The sequence below is a fragment of the Rhipicephalus sanguineus genome, chromosome 7, assembly GCF_013339695.2.
Source record: "Rhipicephalus sanguineus isolate Rsan-2018 chromosome 7, BIME_Rsan_1.4, whole genome shotgun sequence".
NCBI lineage: Eukaryota > Metazoa > Arthropoda > Arachnida > Ixodida > Ixodidae > Rhipicephalus > Rhipicephalus sanguineus.
This window is the reverse complement of record NC_051182.1, coordinates 97,904,568-97,931,000: the sequence shown is the minus strand read 5'-3', so window position 1 is coordinate 97,931,000 and position 26,433 is coordinate 97,904,568. Positions and strand designations below refer to the sequence as shown.

The window sequence follows — 26,433 nt, the reverse complement described above, 5'->3', positions numbered from 1 at the left end:
ACAAACGGGCGGCATTTTGTCAGTGCCTTCCGTCGGGTCATTAGCGTGTGTGCTTCCAGTCTCGACTGCACAATGGATTATATTCGGCTGCTTGGCGAGAAAAGGAATGGACGCATTGTTAGTTGGTAGATTGCAGCTGGCGAAAAAGCTATATCTGGGCGGCCAATTAGTCAGTAACAACACGTGGTGTTAGGAACACGGGCAGGAAGTAGAAGAAACAAGCGCTTGGGCGCCGTTCGCGAGTGCTTGCCACGATGTACGGCCGACTTCCCTTCGAAACAGCACGCAGCAGTCACTGCGTAATGATGTCAAAAGTGTTTTCGATTTAAAAAAAAAAAAAGAGACGTACTGCCCCTGATCGCCGCGGCTGAGAAATCCTGAGGAGAGAATAAAAGCGATGCATTCGTTTCAGTCGCGGTCACTTCTACTTCAGGTTCTGGAACGAAGCCATTAGCAAACTTGAAGGATGAAAGGGTTCCTGTTGTTGCTGACGGCCACGGTAGCGACCTGCGCTCCGAGTCCTGGTAAGAAGTTCGAGAGCGCACACATGCGAAAGATAGCTTGTGTTCACCTTCTACAGAGAACAGTGCCCTTAACCTAACTATTTTAAGCTGATTGCTTAGATCGACTTATATGCTGCTAGCTTTTAGTTGACGGCGCTCGTACTAAATTGTTTGGCTTTGCATTGGATTTTTTTTTTGTATTTTGGTGAGTTACAAGTACTGTGTGTGGCAGACGAGCACGAGTGTTGAGCGTACTGCTCGTGCGCCGAGGTTTCGGAAACGTTGCCCCTAAGGAGCTCCAACACCTATCGCGACCGCTGAGGACGCTATGAAAACGCTAGTGTTGTAATTTCATGTGTTGCCTTTCTGTGTCGACCGTGTGTACACTCTTAATCAGGTCCCGCAAAGTGCTAGATATAGCCTGAAAACCGGACATCTTTCGTCTCGTTTCCTGGATATAGCCAGCATTTAACCAGGACCTGATTAAGAGTGTATAAGAGTCCTGTCCTTGTTCACGCCTCGTCTTTTGTTGGCTAAGTTCCTGTGCCCACGAACCTGAATTCACAGTCTATATCAAGCCAGCAACAGCCAAAATGGACATTGATAATTTTATGAGAACACACTTTCCATGACAGAAGTGCGCCCGTCATGGAAAGTGTGTTCTCATAAAATTATCGCTCGCAATGCCCTGGCTGCGGGGGAACGTGCGATTTAGAGCACATGCTTTGGCAGTGCCCCTCGTTACGTGGGGATAAGGACCTCACAGAGCAGAAATGGAGCTCGGCCCTCTAGAGCTCGGAATATCAGCATCAACTTTGGGCTGTCCAGAGAGCCTGCGATGCCGCGGTTAGGCTAGGTCTAACTGTCCCCACGTGGGAGCGGCCCGCGGTGTCACCCTAAGGGGTGGCACTTCTCCGGATCCTTAAATAAAGTTCTCCGTACCGTACCGTACACTTTCCATGACTTGAACAAGGGATAGAAATGTCGGGTATGGTCCGCGATTTAAAGTAAACATCTGACAAGCAGCCAAGCGGGAGTGCTTTGTGTTGTCCATCAGAGAAAATTTTGGATTTTCATTATGTAGCGATCCACAGGAACCAATCACACTGTAGACATCGTGCCTGGATTTGATCTTGGCCGCAAACGTGTCGAAGGGGGTCGCTGAACCATCGCAGTATATCCCAGTGACCACGAGCCGATCATTTCTATAATTACCTGAAAGCAAACTGCAAATAACAGTGTAGTGCTCGTTCTTGGCAGTTGTGGTGCTCGTCTAAAATCAGTAGTGGTGGCTCTTGCCTAACGTCAGTTGCGGTAGCGGCAGCCTGTCTAAAAGCTTCGCTTTACAACACACAGTCACAGCGTGGAAAGGAGACGGAATTTTTTCGATCTTCCGGTTAGCCTGTCACACTTCATTTTTATACCTGGTTCATGACGACGTCTATTGCTTGGTGTACACACATGCGTTTGTCTTTCGCAGACAGCGACGGTGCTCCTCGGCCGTTCAACTTCATGCCGGAGCCTCAAGAATGCGGCCCCAACGAGGTGTGGAAGCGGTGCGTGAGCAGCAGCTGCGCCGAGGCCAGCTGCAGAGAGCCCACCATCGGCCCCGACTGCACTGCTGACTGTCGCCACGGATGCTACTGCGCCGACGGGTTCTACCGGAACGACGAACGCAAGTGCGTCGCGCTGGACCAGTGCCCGCAACAGGGACCAATAGGTACGTATGTAGTAGAGCACCAGGTTGCATAGGCGTCCGCAGAGGGTGGGGGGGGGGGGGGGGGGGGCAGGGGGGCGGGCGCCCCCCTAGTCACCTAAAAAGAGGGGGGCGCAGAGTCTGCCCCATACATTGGCTTAATAGGGAGGGGGGCGCCGCGATGAACCTCACTGCCGAAATTTATGAACTTTTATCGCTATAACAATAATAATAATTGCTGGGGTTTTACGTGCCAAAACCACGATATGAGTAAGAGGCACGCCGTAGTGGACTGCTCCTGTAATTTCGCGACTACCTGGGATTCTATTACGTGCACTGATACGCGCCGTACACGAGCCTCTAGCATTTTCGCCTCCATCGAAAATGCGACCGCCGAGCCGGGATCGAACCGCGTCTTTCCGGTCAGCAGCCGAGCACCGTAACCGCAGTAACTGTCATACCACGGCGGCGGACAATTTTGATCGCGTGCAACACAATGCGGATATCTGTCGGCGAGTTAGTGCGCTTCCCTCGCTTATTTACTTGCATGCTAGGTTCGTACTGCATGACCTACGTCAGCGGGTTCATAAAGCACTAGAATGAATAATCTCGACAAATGTGGGCCATCAAAACCAGCGCGCACGAATAAAATGCTATTGCAGCTCGGCACATGCACGCGTATGCTTTTTCTTCCTTCGCCCTCCCCCACCCTGAAGGGGAACCCTGCGCACGCCTATGCCAGGTCGGGATAGTTGATTGACGTTCGTCTAAAACGTTTTTTAACTACGCCAGTAAACACGGACAATGAAACCAACACCTCATATCTAGGATTCTCTACCGTCATAGGGACCGTTGCGCTCAGCAGCTGTTCGAGGCATGTGATATAAAAACTACACGTGGTTGCATAAGCGAACCTACGGTGCCACACGCTGAATGCGAGCTGCAGTTTTTAGATGCTACTTTGTGACGTCAGCGTATCTTCGTTTTGGATGGCCTGTGATCTTATCTCATCCAGTTTTTCTTTGTCTAATGTCATATTTCACCCATTAAACAATCACTTGTGAGTCTGCGCGCGTCCAGTCTTGTTGCCTTTTTGCCCGTGTTTGTAAGCGCATTAAAAACATTTAAGAGGTGCGTTTGATACGTACCTCTTAGCGTTTCCCGAGGCTGACGTAACAACCTTTTGACGTGGGCAGCACCTGCCAAAGCTCACTTCGGAAACGCCAGGTGCCGTCTTTCTCAACTTCCAATAGGTGCTCGTAGTTGCTCAAGCCACATCACTGAATTCGGCCTCGGAGCGGCTGATATCTCTCCAGATGCCGCTTTCGCGATTTTTGGCGGTTTCTCTACAATGACTGTCAATGTGGCATTAGGGGGGGAGGGGTGCATGGTGAACATAACCGTGGGAAGTGACACCACGCTCCGTGCATTCCCTCGAAACAGTGAGGTCGACAAAGCCACCCTTGTTAAAGTAAAGAGACATTCTATGGGCAATGCTCAAGGGTATCGCATCGCAGCCTCAAGGGTGGCAGCACCCGTCCGCTGCCAAACTTCAGGCATCATCAACTGATCTGATCTGTTCAATTTGTATGGCTTTTTCAATTTCCCCTAAGAAAACCAGACAGCATAGGCCTCTTCGCGTTAGTGCCTGCCGTATTTGACACTCAACCATTCTTCGTAATTCTTACTTCGTTGCTCTTGATATTTTCAATTATTCAGAGTCAATTTCATCGCTAACTTTGCGCCCCTTTAGCACAGAGTCACGCAGATGTAGTCCTTTTCTCCTACTTCGTCTTTTTAAGCTAACCTCGTATATTGCTGTATTCTGAACTATGATTAATAACATCACTGTCGTTATGTATATATTGTGTTTTATGCCATTTTGCCCTGTTGTTATGATTTGTTGTGTTACATTTTACCTCTCTTTGTACTTCTTTTTGTCTATAGACTGTCCTAATGATTTACTTTTTTTTTACTTGATGCTTGCGCTAGCACCTCAGGGCTGATTACGCATAATGATTTCTTCATCTTCTGTTCAGTGTCCTGGCCTACGTCGTCGTCTTGCCGCGAAAACGAGGAGTGGAAGACGTGTGTGAGCAGTACTTGCGCCGAGGCCACGTGCGAGAAGAAGACCATCGGTCCCGAATGCACGCTGGACTGTCGGCGCGGCTGCTTCTGCTCTCAGGGATTCTACCGTGACTCCCAACGCAACTGCGTCCGCGAAGACCAGTGCCCAACTGCGGCCTAGGTCTCGGGGAAGACGTGCCATCGGCCAATAAAGTTTACCGAAGCATAATCAAGAACGTCCATTTTGTAATGAACCTTTTGAGGGGACGTTCGCAGCTGTCTTTAGTGGATCTGCTATAGTGGGTACATATCATACGAATACTCTTCCCGCAGACTTTTGCAGTGCTATTGTTTATAAAGTAGTTAGAAAAAGTCAGCTCTTCCGCTTTCGGGCAAGTGAAGCTTGGAGTGTACGGTCTTGACCTACTACGTTTATTTTTTTTCTTTCTTTCTATCGCACTGCGCTATTCTCCCACCTGACTTCGTCCTTCCTCCATGCCGGGAATTGGATATTCTTCACGTGCTTAACAGCGCAACACTTCAGTTGCTACAGGCAACAACGACGGTCATGCGTTCATATCCGGACAACAATAAAATGTCGCAAGGTGAAATGACAGGTGTCCCCGATAAAAGATCAGATTGCCATTTCAGAAACGGCTGATTGCCGAGAAGCCCACGATCGATAGAGCATGAGTAATTGGAAAACCGCTCATACAAGTACGAATGCGACCGGCGCACTCTCAATGAGCTCACTTGTGCACACCCGCATTTCTATACACTCGGAGGCACCGGGTTTTTCGCGTACAATGCCCTAGCCACAAAAACCAAACTTGCAACAAGCTTCGCTTGGAAACCAAAAACTATAGAAAAAACACTGCGCAGTACAGCACACTGTAATCTTCAACGGTATTTAACGCACGTTACGCATCGCAGTAAGGACGAGTGATTGTACCGATGATAATGTAAGTGCTCTTTGGAGAAAGTAAGTGGTACGAAACACAATCGCCTCGAAAAACCTTGGACACAGTACAGATGTAATGACGACTATGAAGAAGAAGATGAGTCACTAGAAGAATGCTTACTACATGATTAAAGATTTCATCCTTACCAGCCACAGTGGTCTAGTGGCGCGCGCACTTTGGTTAATTATTGTGCGGCTCATCCTATTGACCCAACTCCGTCAAAACGAGGAGGCGAACTCGAGTTCTGTGTTTTAGGTTGCGATAACAACACGATGAGGCATGCACACGTTCTGCTCCTCTATTTCCATAAAAGCGAGAATATGAAGAGGGAATAGGTGCGGCGGATAAACCCGCAAGGACGCGGAGGATGGTTTACACTTTGGTGACCCTCTGCGCACTATATTTTGTCCGCTTTGAAAATTCTGTAGCCTGAAACGATATATGTTTGGTAGTACCACGCCTGGAATCGTGGGTAGTAACACTGGCCGCGCCGAAATGTAGCACGCCACTCGGTCCGCTACAATATGGGTTAGAAAGCGCTACATATGATAAGTAAGTGAAAGCAGTTAGAGTGCCGGAGACCGTTTATTGCCGCCCGTTACGATGAAGTAATAAAACAAGAAAGATAAAGAGAGAAAGAATAAGATTGGTTCGTTTGTTTGTTTGTTTGTTTGTTTGTAGCCTACCAAGTTTGGCACATAACCACCCTGGGGGATTGGCCAAGAAAACTTATTGTAGCCTATGGATGATAATTAGATTAATGTTTACCTCAGCGTAACTAAAGTAGAAAAAAAGGCCAGGCCTGCGCTGAGCCCGCAACACAGTCACAGCGAAAGCTGGAAGAGCGGCGTTTCTAGAGCCCGTTGTAAGCTCTCTTGGGGCTACTAATACAAGTACACTAGCAAGGTACCCACTACGCCATAAATCACAAATTTTTGTGAAGTTGGGAAGCACTTACTAAGCCATTATTCGTCATTCTGCGGAGAAGCGAGGTACCAGCTACACGTTTGTAAGGCGTTATGTGCACTTTGTTGACGCGACGACTGATGACGATGAAGAATTATGGCTCAGCCCTTTGTAATGGGTGGGAAGCTTTAAACGGCCCACCAGTTATGCAATTTGCATTGTGTGACGCCCGGTCACTATTTCCCTCTCCCGCCATGCTGTATAACGTACGTTGACGTGGGAGAGAGAGAGGGGGGGGGGCGAAGAACTTTACTGAGATCCCGAGAAAATGGATCATGGGCTTATGGCCTTCCTTGGCAACCAATACAAGTGCACTTGCGAGGAATCCACTACGCTATAAATCATTGTAATTTTTGAGAATTAGGGAAGCAGGCACTATATGCCATTTTTCGTCATTCTACGGAGAGCCGTGGTACCTGCTAAGCGCATGTAAGGCATTATGCGCACTTTGTTGATGCTGTGCCTGATGACGATGAAGAATTATGGCGGAGCCCTTTGTAATGGATAGGAAGCATTCAACAACCCACTCGTTGCGCACTTCGCATTGTGTGACGCCCGGTTACAGAATCCGCGTTTGTGTGACGCCTGGTTGTTATTTTACTCTTCTACTACACTACATTACATATGTTAATGTGGTTACTTCCCGGTATGAAGCCTGTGTAGGGTCTTTTTGCAACGCATTTGCAGGCGCCGGCATGGCTCCGAGGTAGAACACTGGGCTTCCACGCAGAGGACCCAGGTTCGAACCTCGTTCCATCCTGGAAATTTTTTCTTATTTCCTTTCGTTTCTTATTTCGTGCGATAGCGGTTACGGACACTGGCGGCGGCGGCGGCGGACAACTACGGCGCAAAAAACGGCCGTTGAAATGATCTCATAACAGCTTTCGCTGTAAGAAAGGAAATAAGTGCTAGTATAATAACGGAAGCTTGAAATTTTGAGCCGACCAGACAGCTGAGTTTACCTGACCCGACCAAATTCGACTGTATGTCTTACCTTTAATCGCATCACGAGTATTTTCCCAGTATTTCTTAAAGTAGACATGTTGGAATACGTGTAGTGGCTAGAATGAAATTACACAGCATCATACAGTCGTCTTCGTCGTCTTCTGTAGAAACCGTAGGCCAGGACTTACAAACACATAAGGCCCCAAACACCAACACTGCCACCAGAGCCGTAGCCGAGAACACAGAGTGACTCTCACCGTCGGCTCGGCAGGTGGCGGGTGGAAGCAAAGAATTACGCCCGCCGCCGGTGGCGTCTGGCGCCCAGATTGACACCATCGCTTCACGTTGAGAAGCGAGGGTCAGGGCTGAGTTTACCTGACCCGACCAAATTCGACTGTATGCCCCCTGGTCGAGCTGTTAATGCTTGGTTGATGATGATAGCTTTCATCAACCAAGTACGGTTGACCAGAGGGACCGCTTCGAAAGCAGTGCCACTCTTTAAGGCGGAAGCCTTAAGAACCCCATCATACGCTTACCTTGTAAAAGGTGGCGTGTGGTACAGAAAAAGGCACGTGACCTTGGTGTGTTTGAATAAAAAAAGACTAGTAAGGAGTCAGGGTTCGGGCCCTAATCGAATCCAGGTATTCTGCGTGGCAGTAAAGCATTCTACCAAAGAGCCACGCCAGTGCTTAAAACAGCTCTGAAAGCAGACATACATTGATTATGTCGGGCGTGTATGATGTAACATTGTGTGACTAAAGCGTAGGGTCGCATCTGGTGGCACACATTCTGCATTGCGTCACAAGTCGGTGGTGAAAGCTGCCAAGCCGTTGCGAAGCGGTCAGGAAGGGTTGGTATCAAGGTGATGAAACGCCCTGCCTCGAAGCGAATGCTAAAGTCTATCCGCCCATTATCGATACCAGCGGCGTCGCTCCTAAGTCAAATTCTGCCCCTCCCAGGACACGCACGAACGCACACATAGAAGACCTACTCTAAGGGACGATCGACGGAGCACACAACCATTGATGGACCAGTTCACCATCTCCGGACCGACTGACTGCTCGCTGGTCGCCGGTGCACACTTACATTTCCTCGCTCACGGGTTCCAGAAGCGTCTAGTGAATTCATTGGCGTGCAGCACAGCCAAGCTAGTGAAAGGGCGAGATTCTTCTCGTCGGTTGCATTCGCGGTGGCGTCACTCGCCGTCGCATCATGTTTTCCTTCGCGATCTCGAAACGGCCGCCGGTAACCGGCGGCCGTTTCGAGATCTTATTTTAACACGAAAGTGTTTTATGCAGGGGTCCACCAAGATTTTCATGACGTATTTCCGTCACTGAAGTACGTCAGCAAAATGAACGCCATCGAATGGAAAAGAAAAAAAAAAACTATAAGAAAAAGCTCCTTTAACAGGACTCGAACCCATGACCTGTCGGTCCGCGACGATGGCGGACGGGCGTTTCGCCCACTGAGCTACCGCCAAAAACACAACGGAGGCTACATGAACGCGCCTTTTATCTTTCACACTTTCCTCACAGTGCTTTTGCATGGATTTATGGATGGATGCTATGAGCGTCCCCTTTATAACGGGGTGGTGATATGTGTGCCACCAGGCTCGAATAACAAAACAAAAAAACGCGTCATTGCTGCGACCGTCCCATTCGGCGTGTTCCCTGTAGAAGTGTAATTTCGTTTAACACACCGCGAAGTGGTGGTTTCAGCCGAATTCCTCGGTCTCCGACGCTCGCCTGGCTTTCCCACCGCGTTCCCCGCTCGCCCTGTGAGAATTAACTGCCAGGCTACATGGAAGACAACGCGCGTAGCATCTCTTCGCGTTTCACGACGCTTTGGAGGAGTGCATATCGAGTATCAGTGTTTATTATGTGCTTGTTGATGCCATATTCGCGCGGGATTCACCATATGCGGTGTCCACGTATGTGTTTAAGAACTTCAGTTACCGCAAGGGTTAAATCATGATCATGGGCGTTAGTCGTCGGTACGCAGATGTGCCACTAGGCGTCGACGTGAGTGCGTCCACATCAGGCGCTGCTACATCAATGCACCATTACACCACCATTGCACCATAATTACATCATATACCATTGCACCAAAGCAATCAACTACTTCTGTGACGACACGTTTCACTTTCGTGTTATACCGATTCCTATGAGAACCACCTTTTTTCGTTGCGCGCGCTTGTTGAGCGAATGGCTTGAAATGGCACCGACGAATTAAGAAACACTTTCGGCGGACCTGCAGTCGTAAGTGACGGATGATTGATTGAATGGACGGATGAAGGCACGGAGACAGTGAGTGGAATGCTCGACTGTATAAGCGCGACAAAATATTACGCATCAGTTTCTATTCTTGATGCGTTGTTAAGTTTCATCAATTTCAGTTCAATGAAATTAATTCTATGTAAAGCTTCATGTTAATGTCTTCACCAACTCATTGGTTATGTGTGCCCAGGGTCGTGGCCATGGAGCCAATGGCCAGCTGAGCCCTCAGAGATGACACGTAGGCAGCTGGGGGAAACGCGAGAGGAAAGCTTGACTGCAGAATGAATTTATATTTGGCGCCTCGGCAAGACTAGGAGTGCGCGCACTGTTAGTTGGTAGATTGCAGCTGACGGAAAAGCTATATCCGAGAGGCCAATTAGTGACAACACATATCGTGTTAGCAACACATACAGGAAGCAGACGAAGCAAACAATCAGGCACCTTTTGCGAGTGCTTGCGCCGATGTATACTGCCGAGTTCCGTTCGAGACTGCAGGCAGCAGCCACTGCGTAATGATGTGAAAAGTGCTTTCAATTTGAGAACAAAACAGGTTGCTGGTCCCTGACTGCTGCAACTGAGATATCTCGTAGAGGGAATAAAAGCGGCGCATTAGTTCCAGTCGCGGTCACTTCTACTTCAGGTTCTGGAACGAAGACAGGCAAACTTGAAGGATGAAGGTGTTCCTGTTGTTGCTGACGGCCACGGTAGCGACCTGTGCTCCGAGTACTGGTAAGACGTACGAGGGCGCATAATAGCGTAAATTTTACACCGAGAACCTCGTGCATACTTAACTGTTTTAAGCTCAGTTCTTACAGTGACTTAGCTTGTGCTAGCTTTAAGTACATTTCGTTTATACTTAACTATATGGCGTTGGATTGGATTTTATGTGTTGTAGTGATTTGCAGGTAATACTGGTTCGTACAAAATTGCTTGTGCTGCAAAATTTTCACACCACAGCTGGGCAAGCCGTGTTGTGATGGAGGCGCGTGCCGAGCAATCGTGCCAGGGCGGACGAAAACGAACTTTCAAAGTGGCATCCTCAGTCAGCAGTTGTGAGGAGGGGCAGCCATGCGTCGCTACCCACGTTGTAGTTGTAATGACGAAAATTGGTTACCGGGACTCGGGCACTCACATGCGCTCGATCGGTTAGCACGAAGCAGAGGAAGACGAAGCTGGAAATAGAACAGCCGGCCCTAAGCCCAGGCGTTATGTCTGTTTCTCTCCTTTCATAATAAATGCTTCCGTCATGATTTCCGCTGTGACACCTCGAAAAGGGGTAGCTTCCGGCTACCTTGAGTACCGGTGAACGCATGCAAAAAGATTCTTGAATACTTGGCAGAGCGGCAGAAGCCCCGCCAAGTCTAAATATACGTGTACGAAACGGCTATCTGCTGGACGGAGCGGCTGCACCGCTGTCCGCGTGCAAGGTCACTTTCCCAGCCTGATAGGCTTAACAGGTTGTTGCCCAGTTGCGAACTCTCTCTCTTTACCTCTTTACCGTTGTTGATGCCTGATAAAGAGAAGTAGTCTGTGGCAACATTCTGCACGACACTTATGGGCCTAGGCGTATCTACCGGGGGGGCAAGAGGGGCGCTAGCCCCCCCCCCCCCCCACTGAGGAATGTCGGAGGGGCGGAGCCCCCCCCCCCCCACTTTCGACAGTGGTTATTGTCAGCTGCAGACTGGGAAACTGACAAGTCATTCAAAGTTTTACTTGAACGCAGCAATAACGTAATTTTATAAGAAAATTTGTCCTACGATTCTGCTGTGACGACTCCCTCCGTGTGTCATGACCACACATTGTCTGTTCCACGCTCGAGCATTGCAGAGGAGGCTATCGCTCACAAGGGGCTCTATAACATTACAGCAATCTGTCATGATTTTATTTTGTTCTGCCTGGCATGAAATTTAAGTAATCCGCGACGCAAATATGGGCGGGAACCAGTCAATGTTTCATAGCCTGATCAAACGCTCTCCTTTTTCAGGAAATTCAGTTTCTTTCATTGAAAACGAATAGCATCGCCACTGCTCCATATTCAAGCTGCTGTGAGTTGATGCGTGTGCAGAAGTGTCCAGTATTTTAGTTGTGCCTAGCCAGGACAGCTAAAATAGGTTCCCACTTTAGTATCCGATTAGCCTGCTTCACTTGGCTTATCATACGGTAGCCTGCAGCGATCGTGGCGACTTGCTACAAGGCAGTGGACTCGAGCACATTGAGAAGCCCAGCTTTCAAGTTTCCCCGTTACTTGATCTACCTCACCAGGGAGATGATCTGCGTCCACGGTTTTCTGGACTAAGAAGGCTGCGTACCTGCAAAGGATTGTGTCTGTTCCTAATAATGTTTATTTCTCTCTTTACCTCTTTGTCAGCAACGATGAGTTCAGAGAGAGCTGCACACGCGCAAAAACAGCTCAACATCATTATAACACAACTGAAAGTACCTATTATAAGCATATGAATCCATCTCGCCCGCTGCTATAAGCAGCCGCTGCCAATGTAATTGGCGGGCAGCCTTCTTAAATTACGTTCAGAGAGAGACACTGTCTGGCTATTCCGAAAAAAAAAAGAGTTATTGTTGAGCACAGTAATGTGCTGCTTATTGTGCAACTTCATTTTAACGCCGCGAGTTTTCGCATACTTGTGACGTCGCGTAACAATTAGAGGCGATTTTATGGCACACTGAAAATTTTTGACGAATAGCGAAGAACCAATAACAAATAAGACGCCATATTGAAAATAGTTCATTATTGTTATTATTTTACGCAGTCATGCGTACGTGGTAATTACACGGTGGATCACTTACCGTCATTTGTTGCGTCGTTTTACGAGCAGGTGCTGTGAGCATGACCCGGAAAATTTCGACCAGTCATTAACAGCTAACGACCTATACGGAAGAAGACAATGCGGCGTAGCTTAACGTTATAATCGCCAACATTTTTTCAAGGAAAATTTGAGCTTACACAGTTTACGTAGGCTATTTAGTTGGAGGAACCGGAGGGGAGGAGTAAAGGGCCACTTCCCCGCTTTTTCGTCCACCCCCCACCCAAGATGGGAAAAGTAGGAGGGCAAGGAACGACACCTATTATATAAATTCGTAGTCATTTATAATCTTATAACTATAGACAGACAGCTCAATGTGGTTTGCTTAAATATTAATCGACTGAACTCTGTCTTCTTCTGAAGAAAGACTTCATATTAGAGGGCTCTAACAGTAAGGAAATTGGCACTTGGCTTATCCTGCAGACTTCTGCGAAGTACCTTGCTTTGTCAGCCACATGTTTTGTTTAATAAGTGAGAATTTAAGGTACTAGAGTCATAGCAGGTTCTTCATACTCATCGTATCTACAACGCCAAACTCAGACTGGGGGTTTGCTGATGCAATGTTAAGATGATCAGGTTAAATTTGGATGTACTTTTTAAATTTCACGCCAATATTTCCACCAAAATGTTAATAAACACTGCTGTGTTGTCACGGTATAGGGCCGCCCAGTGTGCAAATATGTTTGTGCAGAAGATTTTTCCTTGATTTTAAACAAACAGTTTTGAAAGCAAGTCATCTGATCAGCTCTATGGATGTAAAAAATCACCTCAAATCACATATATATATATTTTTGATTTGAGGTGATTTTCTATATTCATAGCTGATCAGATGACTTGCTTTCAAAACTTTGTTTTGGGGCCAAGTGTCATTTTGGGCTCTGTATGCCATAAACAGTTTTGAAAGCAAGTCATCTGATCAGCTCTATGGTATGTAAAAAATCACCTCAAATCACTATATATCTATTTTGATTTGAGGTGATTTTCTATATTCATAGCTGATCAGATGACTTGCTTTCAAAACTTTGTTTTGGGGCCAAGTGTCATTTTGGGCTCTGTATGCCATAGTAAAAAAAAAATTCCGGAAAGAGGCACGGCCCGGTGTCGTTCCTCCCCCCCCGGCTGCGCCACTGCGGCGGACAGAGTGAGCGACGCCAGCACCCCCACTCGCGAACGAGTTGGTTCACCACTGCTTATGGGAGGGTAGGGATTCAAATGTTGGTCACCGAAATCGATGGGCCCGAATGGTCGAGGCTGCAGAACCAGCAGGCACAGTGCTGGTCTGGACAGTGCGAGAGCTGCCCGAGTTTCACTCCCGAATATCCAGCCGATGTCGAAGTAGCCGCAGGCACCAAGGACTGCAGCGAGAGAACGGGCTCTTTTTCAAAAACACCAGACAGTCCCTGTGCCACCTACGTCGATCATGCTCCGGCAACCTAGGGAGCCGCCAACCTTTCGCGGATCATCACTCCAAGACCGGAAAGTTTGCTCACAGCGTACAATAGGGTCGCAGTTGTCAATAACTGGAGCAGCGAAGATAAGCTACGCCAGGTGTATTTCTCCCTGGGAGAAGCCGCTGGGACATAGAGAATCAGGAGTTGACCCTGGCGACAAGGAACATTTTCTGTGCCAGGTTTCGGCCACCTTCATGAGTGCCGTATGCATAAAGAGGGCGGAAACTCTGCTTGAAACGCGTGTACAGCTCCCCAACGGAAACGCCACACTGGTCACTGGAGAGATGACCCAAATTTTTCGACACGCCGACCCTCACATGCCCGAGGAAAAGACAGTCTGTTTCGCGATACGATGAGTCAGCTGGCGCTTCGCGGGTAGCTGATCATTACGGGGCTTCGTGAGTTGCGGGCACTGAGCAAGAATGCTGTGGCACGTTGAGATCATGCAAAACGTGCATATGCGAGATAAGGTGAGGATGGACGGTTGGTGAAGCACAGCGAGAAGTATGATGTTATTATTGGGCGCACATCGTGATGAATCTTCTCCAGAATGAAATAGCTGAGAAACTCCGCCCCCACTATCGCAAATGGACATCTGTTAAGGTGGTTATTAAGCTCGCCTAATAGCGTCTCTGCACGTTTATATTCACAGGGTGGAAAGAGAGGCAGAATTGTTTATTGCGATATCTCTGTATTGCATCTTCCTAATTGCGTGGTGAATTCTTTATTGCGTATATCTCTAGGGGGCATAAGTAGACGACTTATATATTTGTACGTACTGTGCTCCCACCACTTACTTCGCGTTCAAGTGGCACACACCAAGAAAATCACGTCGCTCGCTGGAGCGGCCGTATTCCCTTGCGCCAAAATTTTGTGTGTTAACGCAAGATCCGGTCCTAAAGGAACTAGCTGCTATCCTTACTTCGTATAACATTTCAATTTGTTGATATCGCATTCATCGCTTCGTCCTTGCGGCGAAACTGACTTTTTTAATCTCCCGGTTAGCCTCGTAGTACTTTCACGTTTCCTCGTCTTTTTTTCTCTCCGTTAAGACTGTTTCATGACGACGACTATTGCTGCGAGTTCGCACATGCATACTTCTTGCGCAGAAAGCTCCGGTGCTTCTGGGCTGTTCAACTTCGAGCCGGAGCCTCAAGAATGCGACCTCAACGAGGTGTGGAAGCGGTGCGTGAGCAGCAGCTGCGCCGAAGCCAGCTGCAGAAGGCCTATCATCGGCCCCGCCTGCACGGCTGACTGCCGCTACGGCTGTTACTGCGCCGAAGGATTCTACCGGAACGCCGAACGCAAGTGTGTCGCCTTGAACCAGTGCCCCCAACAAGGACCGCTAGGTACGTAACATACTCAAAACGGGGTATGGCATAATTAGTGCCAACGGTTGAAGAAACGAGCGGTGATCAACGTTAGCTAGAGAAGGTACGTTCCATCCGAAACACGTAACCAGTGGGGAAAGCCGGACGATTTTTTTTAATATTGCGTCTACATCCCAACGCTAACGTGTCATGGCGATGCTGGATTTTGAAACAATGTCTTCCAATTTAGACTGTTCGTAAACCTTCAAGGTTCAAAAGCATTCTTGTTTGAATGCTTGGCAGCATTATGAAAAAAACGAAACTCATGTTTCTCGTTAAGCAAAAGGAAAAAAAAACACGCCGCAGAAGTCGCAGTTTCACCTGAAAGGGCAATCATTGATAGGGACCACGACGTATATAATAAATACACAATTTATTGTCAATTTATTGTCATATTGCAGCAAACAGTTGCTTAGCAATTCAGCCTACAAGCATGGCGTCACGCAATCAATCTGCAAGCAGCGAGAGGTTTCAGTCGAGGACAGTGAACAGTTGCTGTTACAATGCTGTCGGGATGGAGGGCGTGGGCAGAGGTGATCAGGCGTTTTGGTCCAAGGCGTGCCTTAAATTGCCTTGATATCTTAATGAACTGGACGTCTTGCAGTATACGGGGCAAAAGAGCGCACGCCATCCTACGAACCATCTCAGGTGGCCTAGACCTTTCAGCCCCTCATATTACCTCCAAGAAAATGCGCGCAAGCGAGAGGGGGGGGGGGGGGATCACTTAGTCGCACGAAATATCATCGCAGCCGGCTGGGCATGGCTTCAACCTTTTTGATAAGGTTGAGAGCTGGGCTAGTTGGTAGCGAGTGTCGTGTCCTTTCTGTTTCTTTTGTCCCCGTCGAAAGTGCGCTACCAGGGCCGTACCCAGGAATTTTTTTCGGGGGGGGGGGTTCGCGTGTAGAACGGCTGCCATTTTTAAAGATTTATACTGGCTTATTTTCGTGAATAAAACAAGTACATCGCTTACTTGTAATAATTCGATGGTACTTTTCAATTATTTGTACCCAAATAAAGAAATTGGTATGTCAACCTCAAATTCTGGTTAAAGCAAGAAATAAGTTTGGACAATAGCACCACCAAAGCTGGGGACACCGCGACCAACGGCTCCTGATGAAGTAACACAATGTAACCGCGGTACAAAACGGTATGTATGTGTTACAAGCTGCCACTCTAGCGTCGCCAGCGCAAAGTCGGCGACGGGAATGGCAGCAGGTTAGGTCGTTCCGTACGTAAGCAGAGACAGTAAAGAGATCAGAGACGTGTGAGGGGAGGCGAACCAGAATGTGTAGGTGCCATGCCACTCACCTTCCTTGGGCATTGCCCAGTGGTAAAGGCGTCACTTTGCCCAGCGTTGAACGTAGAACAAAGGTCACTTGGAGTTGCACTGCGGCCACCATCATTTCCCGGCGGCGCATGGGTGTCCTGCTTGTGTTCGTTCTCAGGTGATTCATATAAACCGGTGCATTCTCCTGAGTCGCCACAGAAGTTCGGACGCGCTTGGCTTTCCACCAGTGCTGAGGAGGGCGAAGTTTTATCCTTCGAAGGAGGCGGTTCTTCTCCGTCCGCTTCATCGGTTCGAACTTTCTTGAAGTAAGACGCAAGACTCCTTTGCTTCGTTGTTGCAGAGTGTCTTTTCATTTTGCTGCCGCAATCCTGTGCACGCACACAGAAGTGGCCAGTGGCTCCAAAAAGACGTTTGCGACTGCTTCGACTGCCTGGCGTGAACGGCGGGCGATGTTTTCTTCCTCTCTTATCCACTTTGCAGTGGCTAGAATGTAGAAGTGTGATGAACGCGCCGGCTCCCGCGTGGCGCATGTGTTTTCTGAACGCCGCTACAGCTGGTGTGCATGCAGGCCCATTATTGTACTCCAGCTGCAGCAAACTGGGTTAACGCTACTTAAAGACCTTTTCACAGAAGACTCCACGGGCACTGCATACTCCCCTTAATATACGTGAACCCCCAAGAATGCACTGCCGAAACATTTGCACTCCCCTGGTACAGTCCAGAAAGGAGGTGTTGCTCCGTTCCTGTGAAAAAGTCACCTTTTCACAGACGGCTCCCTGGGCGCCTGCATAATTCTCTCTGGGCTGCGCTAATTAAATAGCCGTGACCCCCCAAAAATGCACTTTGTAGGCTGTGACGTCAGCCTCTGTACTCCCGCGCGCAGCCCAGCTTGGCGGCGTTTTTTCTCTCCTGTGAAAGTTGACCGCTGGTGCCGGATTGTGTGCCGGCTGTATCCTCGCTTTGTGCGCTTTGTAGGGAGGCGCATATACCTTCTGTGTACAGAAGAGGTAGATGTCCTTGCGTGTGGTTAAAGTTGTTCGAAGTTGCTCGGATATGCCAGTCTTTCAGTAGATGTCATCTTCGATGATTCGTTTCGGTGGCGAGGACTACAGTTTGAGAAAAGTTTACCCTGCAGCCTGCGTCCTCGGAATGCGCCGCTGAGTTTTTCCGCTTAGGGGTTTCGTTCCCTGGCAAATTTGCGCACTTCGTGTTGGTGTTGCCGTTGCTGTCGAACTGTTTACCTTCACAGAAGGAGACGCGCTTTTCGTAGGAACCCAAAGCCGACACGTGCGGTCCACACAGACGGATAACTTCTCCAGCGGCAATGCACAAGGAAAGCATCTGGAATCAATAAAGGAGCTGCTACGGGGTGAAAGACGAAAAAAAAAAAAAAGACTCGAAGGAACGCGAGGGCGAAGTGCAAAGCTGTACAAATAGGGCAGGTGCGCGTGCGGGGGAGGGAGCGCTGAGGTGTTCTGGTAAAAGGGTAGGTTTGAAGAAAGGAAGAAGAGGGAAGCAATGCCAGGAAAGTTGCAGTGTAACTTTGGCAGCTGGTGGTCGCTGTGAAGGCGTGTAAATATTTTAGTATCACCCGAAAAGTTAAAGCATCAAAAAAATTTCGGGGGGGGGTCAGAACCCCCTCAACCCCCCCCTAGTTACGGGCCTGTGCGCTACCTAACCTTATAGGCATAATGATCAACCTTTTTGAGTTAGGCTACAACCGGAAGTGAGGTGCTGACCAGAAGCGGAAGTAGAAACCGCATCACACATCACATCATTTTATTTCCTTAAAGACCCCTCAAAGGGGTATTACATAAGGGGTGGGTTTACAGTACAGCCAGGGGAAATTCATCCGGAAAGGAAATTGGTTACATTGTCCAAGAAGATTGATGGAATAGTAATGGCTGCAATGTTGTGGGAAAGGTCATTCCAATCTGATGCTGCTCGGGGGAAAAATGAAGAGGAAAATGTGACGGTGCGAGTGTGAGGTGGGGGTAAGGCTTAACTTGTGGAACAGGAAGTCGCTTCGATGACTGGAAGGGGCATAACGGAAGTTCAGTTAGGTTATGTGTGAATAGCGAGGCGGGGCTTCTGGCGATGCTTATTAGGCGAAAGCCTTATATGCCCCATTAAACACGAAAAGCGACCGTCCGTGTAAGCGTTAGCATGGACGGTACAAAACGTATCACGTGATCACAGATGACGTCAAGATACGTCATCTGACGTCCCTGATAGCAAGACTTGTGCCGTCATCATGACGTAATCATGATGCCATCACATGACAACGTCGCTTGTACAAGGATGGGCCCACCCCGGGGGTAGTGCAATGCCACGCGAGGTGCAAAAGCTGCAGGGGAGGGATTAATGATATCGACTGTGAAGAAGTACAATAATAAAAAAGGGGCTTTCGCCTTCAAGTCGTCTTAGGCGAATGCATAAGAGACTAAGTGACTTTTCGGTAAGGGAGCAGATGCAACGTCGCAAAGACCCAGGGAGGTCTACAAACCAAGCGTTCGATTTTATAAACAATATTACTACTACTAACATACCACTACCACAACTCCAGCTACTACTAATGACCGGTATTTCAGGGGCAACCGTAAGACCATGAACTGTCTTTCCAAGCTGTCACGTGGAATGGTAAATGACGGCGTTCTTTATCCATCTGGGTGACACCCGACGTTCGAAATGTCATGTAATTTACATATTTCTACCAAAATGCCCGTCGTATCTCCACACCCACCGCGGTGGCCTAGTGGTTATGGTGCTCGACTGCTGACCCAAAGGTCGAATCCCGAGCACAGAGGCTTCATTTCGGTAGAGGCGAAATGCCAGAGGCCCGTGTGGTTAGATTTAGGTGGGCGTTAAAGAGCCCCAGGTGGTCGAAATTTCCGCAGTCCTCCACTACGGCGTCTCTCAAGATAATATTGCGATTTTGGGACGTGAAACCACTAAAGTTATTGCTCTTATCGTATGGGCATAAAAGTGTTAGTATGCTACAAAGATGCTATATTACAGAGGTACGAGCCCATAGTTACACTCTTGGCTAACTTCCAGGCCACCTTTCTAGCCGGTACCTTTCTAGCCGGTCTTAGTTCTCCGAAAACTTCTATAAAAATGAAAACGTATATAAAAGGCAGGAATGGGTTATCGCAAACTACGAAACTCTGCCATACCTTGGCGAAAACTCAACCCGAGATATTGTCTACTCCCAATTTTAACAGGTGTCGGACGTCGGTGATCTAACGGTACATTTGTAGATCCGGTAGCGACAACATAGAACTGGTTCAGAAAAATATTCCTAAGCACACATAAGAATCGAGCTGCTCAGAAAAGCTGTGATGTTGTACTAGTGTTGCTTGTTTATTCTTGCAGCCGACGAAAGCAGCGCACTTTTCGCATCTGTCGACAACTAGTAGACAACAAGAGCACTTGTCGAAACGTTCACTCCAGCGACATTCCCTGCTCAACCATTTCTCACCGCTTATTCTATCTTCCCCTGAACTTTTGTCTTGTTTGGACTTGCGCATTTTATTATTTAGAAACTGTCTCTATCGTCATTGCCTCTTTGTATTTTTCGTGTTGTTTTATGGTATTGGACCCTGTAGTTGTCGCTTCATGTTTCATATTTTCATCCTTTTTGCGTATCATTTTCTTAGATTGTCCTTACTACATTTTTCTTACTTCTTGCGAGCATTCGCACTTTGAGACTTTAAAGGGGCCCTGCAACACCTTTTCAGCGTGGTCAGAAAACGCTGCCGGTCGGTAGTCGAGGCTCCTAAGAACACGCGAGCCAAACGTTAGAGCGCAGCACGCGGCCTGGAACTTAAAATTCTCAAGGTCAACTAGAAATCGTTCCCTTTTCTCTCGACAAATGATGCCATAAACCCAGATGACTGTGCCATAAATCCAAATTCCACGGCCATTGGCCAATTTGAGCATCGTGAGCTGCATAGTTACCGTGGCCGCCGCGGGATGCCGCCACGTGCCCGGGTGCTTTGCTGCGCGCGTTCTCGCTTTAGGGTGCGGACATGAGCGGCGTCTGCTACGGCGCGGCTGCCATGTTCAGGCTCACAGCGTCTCACCACTCTACGAGGGCACCGCTGAAAGACGCTGGGCGCTAGCAAAAAAATGGAGGCACGGCGGTATGAGCCCCTTCAAAGGGTGGCTACACCCTAAGGGTGGGCGGGGGGGCACATTGAGGCACCCTATAGCGCTTCGCGCTCGCGATCACACTGAAACTAAGCCGCGTGTTCGAAGAAAAAAAAAGTGTTCAATGTCACGACGCGCGCTGACAAACGGAACATCTTCTTGCCCCCTTGTCATCCCCCTCCCTGCGTAGCTTTCAGCGCGCTCGCTAGTACGAAAGGAGAGAGAAAGCGCTTGAAGCGTGCGAGAAAGTCGTGCAACTCCGCTCGAACCTGACGGATTCTGAAAATTTCTGCAGCAGTTCATTCATGAAGCAATACGCTCTTTTAATGAAGCCATTCGACGATTACTTGGCAAAGTGCTTTAGGGCCCCTATAATACTGAGCCGTTAAGGCTGTCTCTGGAAACATAAACAAGGATTGATCGTATTTAGACAGAAGTTACTAACTGGGCCGAAAAGGTCGTGGCGAGCTACTTGCCACCACCATTCGAACCACCGGCAAGCTAAATTCAACGACCTCGCTGTGCCGTCAATAAAGTTGTTTCTCTCTTTCTCTCTCGACTGATTGGTTATGCGCGCTTATGTTCTCCCTTCTCGTGCAGCTTCGTGGCCTATACCAACATGTCGCGAAAACGAGGAGTTGAAGATTTGCGTGAGCAGTTCTTGCGCCGAGGCGACGTGTGAGAAGAGGACCATTGGTCCGGAATGCACGCTGGACTGCCAGCGAGGGTGCTACTGCTCCCGGGGATTCTACCGCGACTCCCAAGGCAACTGCGTCCGCGAAGACCAGTGCCCATCTCCAGCCTAGGTCTTGAGGAAATGTATCATCGACCAATAAAGTCTGCTCAAGCATTACTAAGAAGGTCCATTTCGCGGAGAACCTTATGAGGGGATGTTCACAACTATCTTTTGTGGATCTGCGGTGGTGAATATGTATCATGTGAATATAGTGTTTTAGATATTTATATGTAGTGCTTTATATAGAGCTAGTGTTTCTAAAGCAATGTGGAAAATCAGAAGTCAAAGTTGAACAGTGCTTATTTCTGCACAGTGTGATCTTTAACTGGAATTGACGCACGCTATGCGATTGGTCTGAGGGCGAGTGCGTGTGAAGCAAGTTATCATAAAAAAAATGTTGGTGTTTAACGTCCGAAAACTACGATTTAATTATGAGGGACGCCGTAGTGGAGGGCTTCGAAAATTTCGACCACCTGGGGTTCTTAATCGCGCACTGGAATCTAAGTACATGGGCCTCAAGTATTTTCGCCTCCATCGAAGTTATGAAAAAAGCTGTAATAACAATGTGAATGGTAACAATGTGAACACAATCACCTCGAAACCTTGGACATCATACAGGCATAACGGAGAAGAATATCAACTCGACAATGTGTACGATGTGATAAGAGACACGATTCTAGGGATGCTAATGGCCGACCCTTGACCAGGTCCGGCGAGTCGCAATAGCCATTGGGGCCCTGGACGAGGGACTTCAAAATAAGAAGTGCATTTTTATTTTATGTGCGGAACGCTTTAGGCGCCCGGTTTGTCGCCCATCCATGCATCTCACGTGGCTTGATCACGCTCACAGTAAAGCGCTCCATACAGGCCATAACAAGGCTCGCAATGCTCAAAACCAGTTTAAAATAAGCAAACAAGGTCTAAAACAATGTAATTAACAGAAATAATCAAGAAGTAATCGCAGTAATTACCTAAAAATTGCTAAAAACCTTTAGAACCTGTGGCTGACTCCGGGGCAATGCGAGAGAGGGCTCCCCCGCCTCGACGAGTGAGCGAATGCCCCTCCACATACGCTTCGCCGGCGCTGCGTCGCTACATCTGATGGGGGAAACAGCCGGACGGAACTCGCTGCACACGACGCGCATCTCAACTGCCGTAACAAGCAGGAAGTCGATAAAGGGCAGCAAAAAGTTGCGCACATGTCGCACACCGAGTTTGCGAATCTCCCCATCAAGATTCTACTCGTGCCGGGGAAGCCCTCCATGCTTACCTCAAACATTGACGTCATCGACGCTTTCGTAAACGGAGCAGTAGGAACTCTACGAACGGGAATCGCTGGATGCCTGTGCTACGCACTTCCTCAGGTTCAGAGGGGTGGAGCTCCCATATGTTTTTTTTTAAATCGTTTCTCTTAATCATTCTACTAAGAATACCGTTCCGCTTTAAATTCCGCGACATAACGCCACATTCACCGGTAATGTATTTTTGCTGTTTGTAAACTTGTATTCAACTTGGCCTTCAATTCATGGCGCAACCACATCGGTCGGTATGTGCCATAAGGTTAGAGGAAAGCAGGGGAAGAACAAGAACAAACGAATAAGCCTCTAGCGCGTTGTAATAAAAGACCCATGCAATTAATCTTCCTATTGATCAGTGCTTTTCTTTTCTGTGTATTCGAACGATGGAGAAATATTGCCGTCAGACTCCCTCATTCACCTCAATCTATATGAATACTAACTCGGTAGGCATTACGCAAGATATTTAAGAAACCTCTTTCCCTACCGTGAAAAAAGAAGAAAACTGTACCAAATTTACCATAACTTTTTTTCTCGCTCAATTTGTAGAGCTAATTTTTTCTCAATAAAAACGGTACTATTATTTCAACTCAATGGGGTTTCTTTATTTCACTAATAACGTAAAAAATAACTCGAAGTTGGCTTCACCACATGGAACTACAATGAAAAATGGCAATAAAATGAAAGCCGAGACAGAAATGGCACGCATGGACAAGTGCGACCGTCTAGCGTCAATAAACATCACTATGACGAGTATAGTTCGCAGTGGTTGCATGTGGGACCAATTTTTGTTGATGACGAGTATAGTCACCTGTCAGTTTGGTACAAAATCTCATGAAGACTATACTCGTCGACGGGAGGGAAAGGGTTAATAAATGAACCCAGAATAATCTATAACCGCCTTCCGCTTTCATCTTGTTTACTGCGATCGCTTTACTGGAAAATAACACAACACTGGCATGACCTGCCTTATGACATCTAAATGCGCTGAGTCCGCCCTAAAATGGGCTTGACAAATAACTTAGAAGATTTGGGCTAGTTAGTACTCCATGATGCCAAAGGTTAAAGCGCGAAAAACGAATGACGTAACGGGAGCGGACTGCCTTTTGTACGTTCTTGTCCTAATGTCCTCCGTTTCTTGCGCTTTGCCATTTTGAATCTTGACAAGCAAGTAGAATATGCGCGAGGAATCAAGCTGGCGAAGCGTGAGACACAGAGAGAGAGATAGAAAGAATTTTAGAAAAATGAGGCTCCTTGCAATAGTATTAAAATTTGGGATAGTTGGGAAGGCAGCATGCTTTGTACAGCGAGAAAACGACGAAAACGCAGTAGACGTTAAGGACGAGCGCTGACTCGCGACTAAAAAAAATAATATTTGAAGAACACAGTAGGGTAAGAGAAAAAAGCGTATCAGCATGCGCAGAAACGTTTAAAAAGTTGGGAAAAAGAAACATTGCGTATCATCTAACGGCACACGTGCTGAGCAGATAGGCACACTCCTCGTCCATAAGAGACGCTGATGCTTGACTTACGCGTGCGCCACCCAATCGGTTAATGCGGAAGGCCTCTATCACCTCTAGTTGCCTGGTAACTATTTCTTGAAAATATGTCTGCATTGGCAAAAACAGGTGAGCAGCCACGCGTGCTAAAATGCGAAGGAAGACGCGAATTATTAGGATTCTTCAGCGAATGATTGCGCTCTCTTAAGCGGATATTAATGCATCGTGGTATTGAGCACCAGATCACACTTACACGTGGCAGGTCATACATGGGGGAGGGGGGGGGGGTGAGCGGCCGATGCGATGATAGCATTTGATAGTATACCTGGTATCTGGGAATGACTGAGCGAGAATAAAGATCACCTGGCAAAGTTGAGAAATGCAGGTGTATAAGAAACGGGCATACGATTCGTGGTATGTGCCATTAGCACTGGTTCCAGGTTTCGGTTGATGCGTTTCACTATATTAGCCTGTGGTTTTTACAGCGAGGACTTAAGGCGGAGAGAGCGGAGCTGCTTAAGCTGGCCATAAAAACTTTGGTGTCCTCAGGAAACCACAGGTGGGCATGCGCCACAGCAATTGGGCAAGCCCCACTACCGAGTACAGCAGGGGCGAGCGTTGAACGAAAACTCTGCTCGGTGAAGTGGAGCACTTGAAACTCGTGAAAGAGAGAGAGCGAGAGAGAAAGGAAAGAGAGAGAGGGAAAGAATGAAAGACAATGAGATAAATAGAGAGAAATAAAGGGAATAAAGACGTAAAAGGATAAAACGACGGAGAAAAACATAGAGAGAGACAGAAAGAGAAAGAAAGAAGCAGTGAGCAAGCCCGAAAGTGAAGGAAAGAGAGAAATAGAGAGAAAGATGATGATGATGATGATGATGAAGCAAATTTTATTTGGGTTTATTGTGAAAATGCGATTATGTACACGCGCTTATGTATATATGTATGTACGTGCATATGTGAATAGGTATATGTATAAATAAGTGCGTATATATGTGTTTATTGTTATATATGCTCTGCTAAGCTGCTTTTATGTACTCCGATATGGACCGATCACTAGCCAATGTAGGCTAACTGTCCAGATATCTTGTAATCTTTTCTTTGATTTGTCAATAAAAATCAGATTGATTGATTGATTGATTGATTGATTGATTGATTGATTGATTGATTGATTGATTGATTGATTGATTGATTGATTGATTGATTGAAAGACACAGAAAGAAAGCTAGAAAGACAGAGAAAGACATAGATAGAGAAAGAGATAGAAAGAGGCATGAAAACGAGAGAGAAAAAACAGAGAGCAAGACAGAAAGAGAAAGAGAGACAAAAAGAGAAATAAATAGACAGATAAAGAAAGCAGCAGGTACAAAAACAGATACAACAAACAGAGAAAAAGAGAAAGAAAGATAAGAAAGAAAATATAAAGAGAAACAAGGAAGGCCACTCCACCTTCCTTCAAGCTTGGCACCAGTAGTGAGTACCTGCCGTAATTTTCTGTGTTTTTTGGCTAGGGCAGAACATTTCTTCACGAACGTGCGGCTCCTGAAGTGCGTGGCGTTGTCTATTGTTTCTTGTGGTGGAAAATCGAGCAGTGAGACGGCATCGACGAGGCGATGGCAAATTTTCCGGTAGGTAACCGCGAGCAATAGGTATAGCTGAACCCGGTTTTTAAAGTGATCGGCAACCATGGGGTGGCACACCGAGCATGTGCCCCCCCACCTCGTTGTCCGAGAGAGAGAGAGAGAGATAAACTTTATTTACAATAAAAAAATTCTTTTGGGGGGAACCCTAGTCGAGGGCCCCACTGGCCTTGGCCGCCCGTTCAACCTGGTCGATCAGCGCTTGCTGATCGGCCAGGTCTGAGCTGGACAGTCGCGCCTCCCACTGCTCCAACGTGTGTGTTGGTATCGTGCCTGTGTGTGTCAGGTGTGGGGGGTGTTTAGAGCAGCCCCAGGTAATGTGGTAGAGTGTAGGGCTTCCTCCGCACCAGGGGCAGGAACTTCGATACCACGTAGGGAACATGGCGTGTAATCTCTTTAAGTGGGGATAAACCCCAGTTTGAATTTTTCTCCAATTTATTGCCTCCTCTCCTGTTAGGCGTTTGCCGAACTTTCTTTCTGCCGTGGGATACAGAGCACAACATGAAACTCGACCACACTTGCCTGCCTGGCTCCCACTTCATATGAAGGACGTGCTCGTCATCGGAGCCTGGGTTGCCATTGCGGCCAGAGGATTCCTGGAAGAAGGGACCTTCCACCTAGAGTGATCCTGAGCTTGCACGCTCAGAACACTGCTTCATAAATAAACGTATATTTCATTCATCCATGTCGCGTAGTCAAACACGAAAATAAGAAAATGAACAGTAATGAAACTATCCTTAAAAATCCTGCTTGCACGTCTCGAACCAA

General features: G+C 47.7%; 1 protein-coding gene across 1 annotated transcript; it reads left to right on the top strand.

Moving 5' to 3' along the window:
• Positions 1–398: 398 nt before the first annotated feature.
• LOC119399632 (keratin-associated protein 10-5) lies at positions 399–21,336 on the top strand. Its single transcript, XM_037666438.2, has 6 exons — positions 399–524; positions 1,984–2,223; positions 4,239–4,445; positions 9,606–9,653; positions 14,795–15,034; positions 21,096–21,336. The coding sequence occupies exons 1-6, from the start codon at positions 467–469 to the stop codon at positions 21,299–21,301; spliced, it is 999 nt and encodes a 332-aa protein (XP_037522366.2). The 5' UTR covers positions 399–466; the 3' UTR covers positions 21,302–21,336.
• Positions 21,337–26,433: the final 5,097 nt, after the last annotated feature.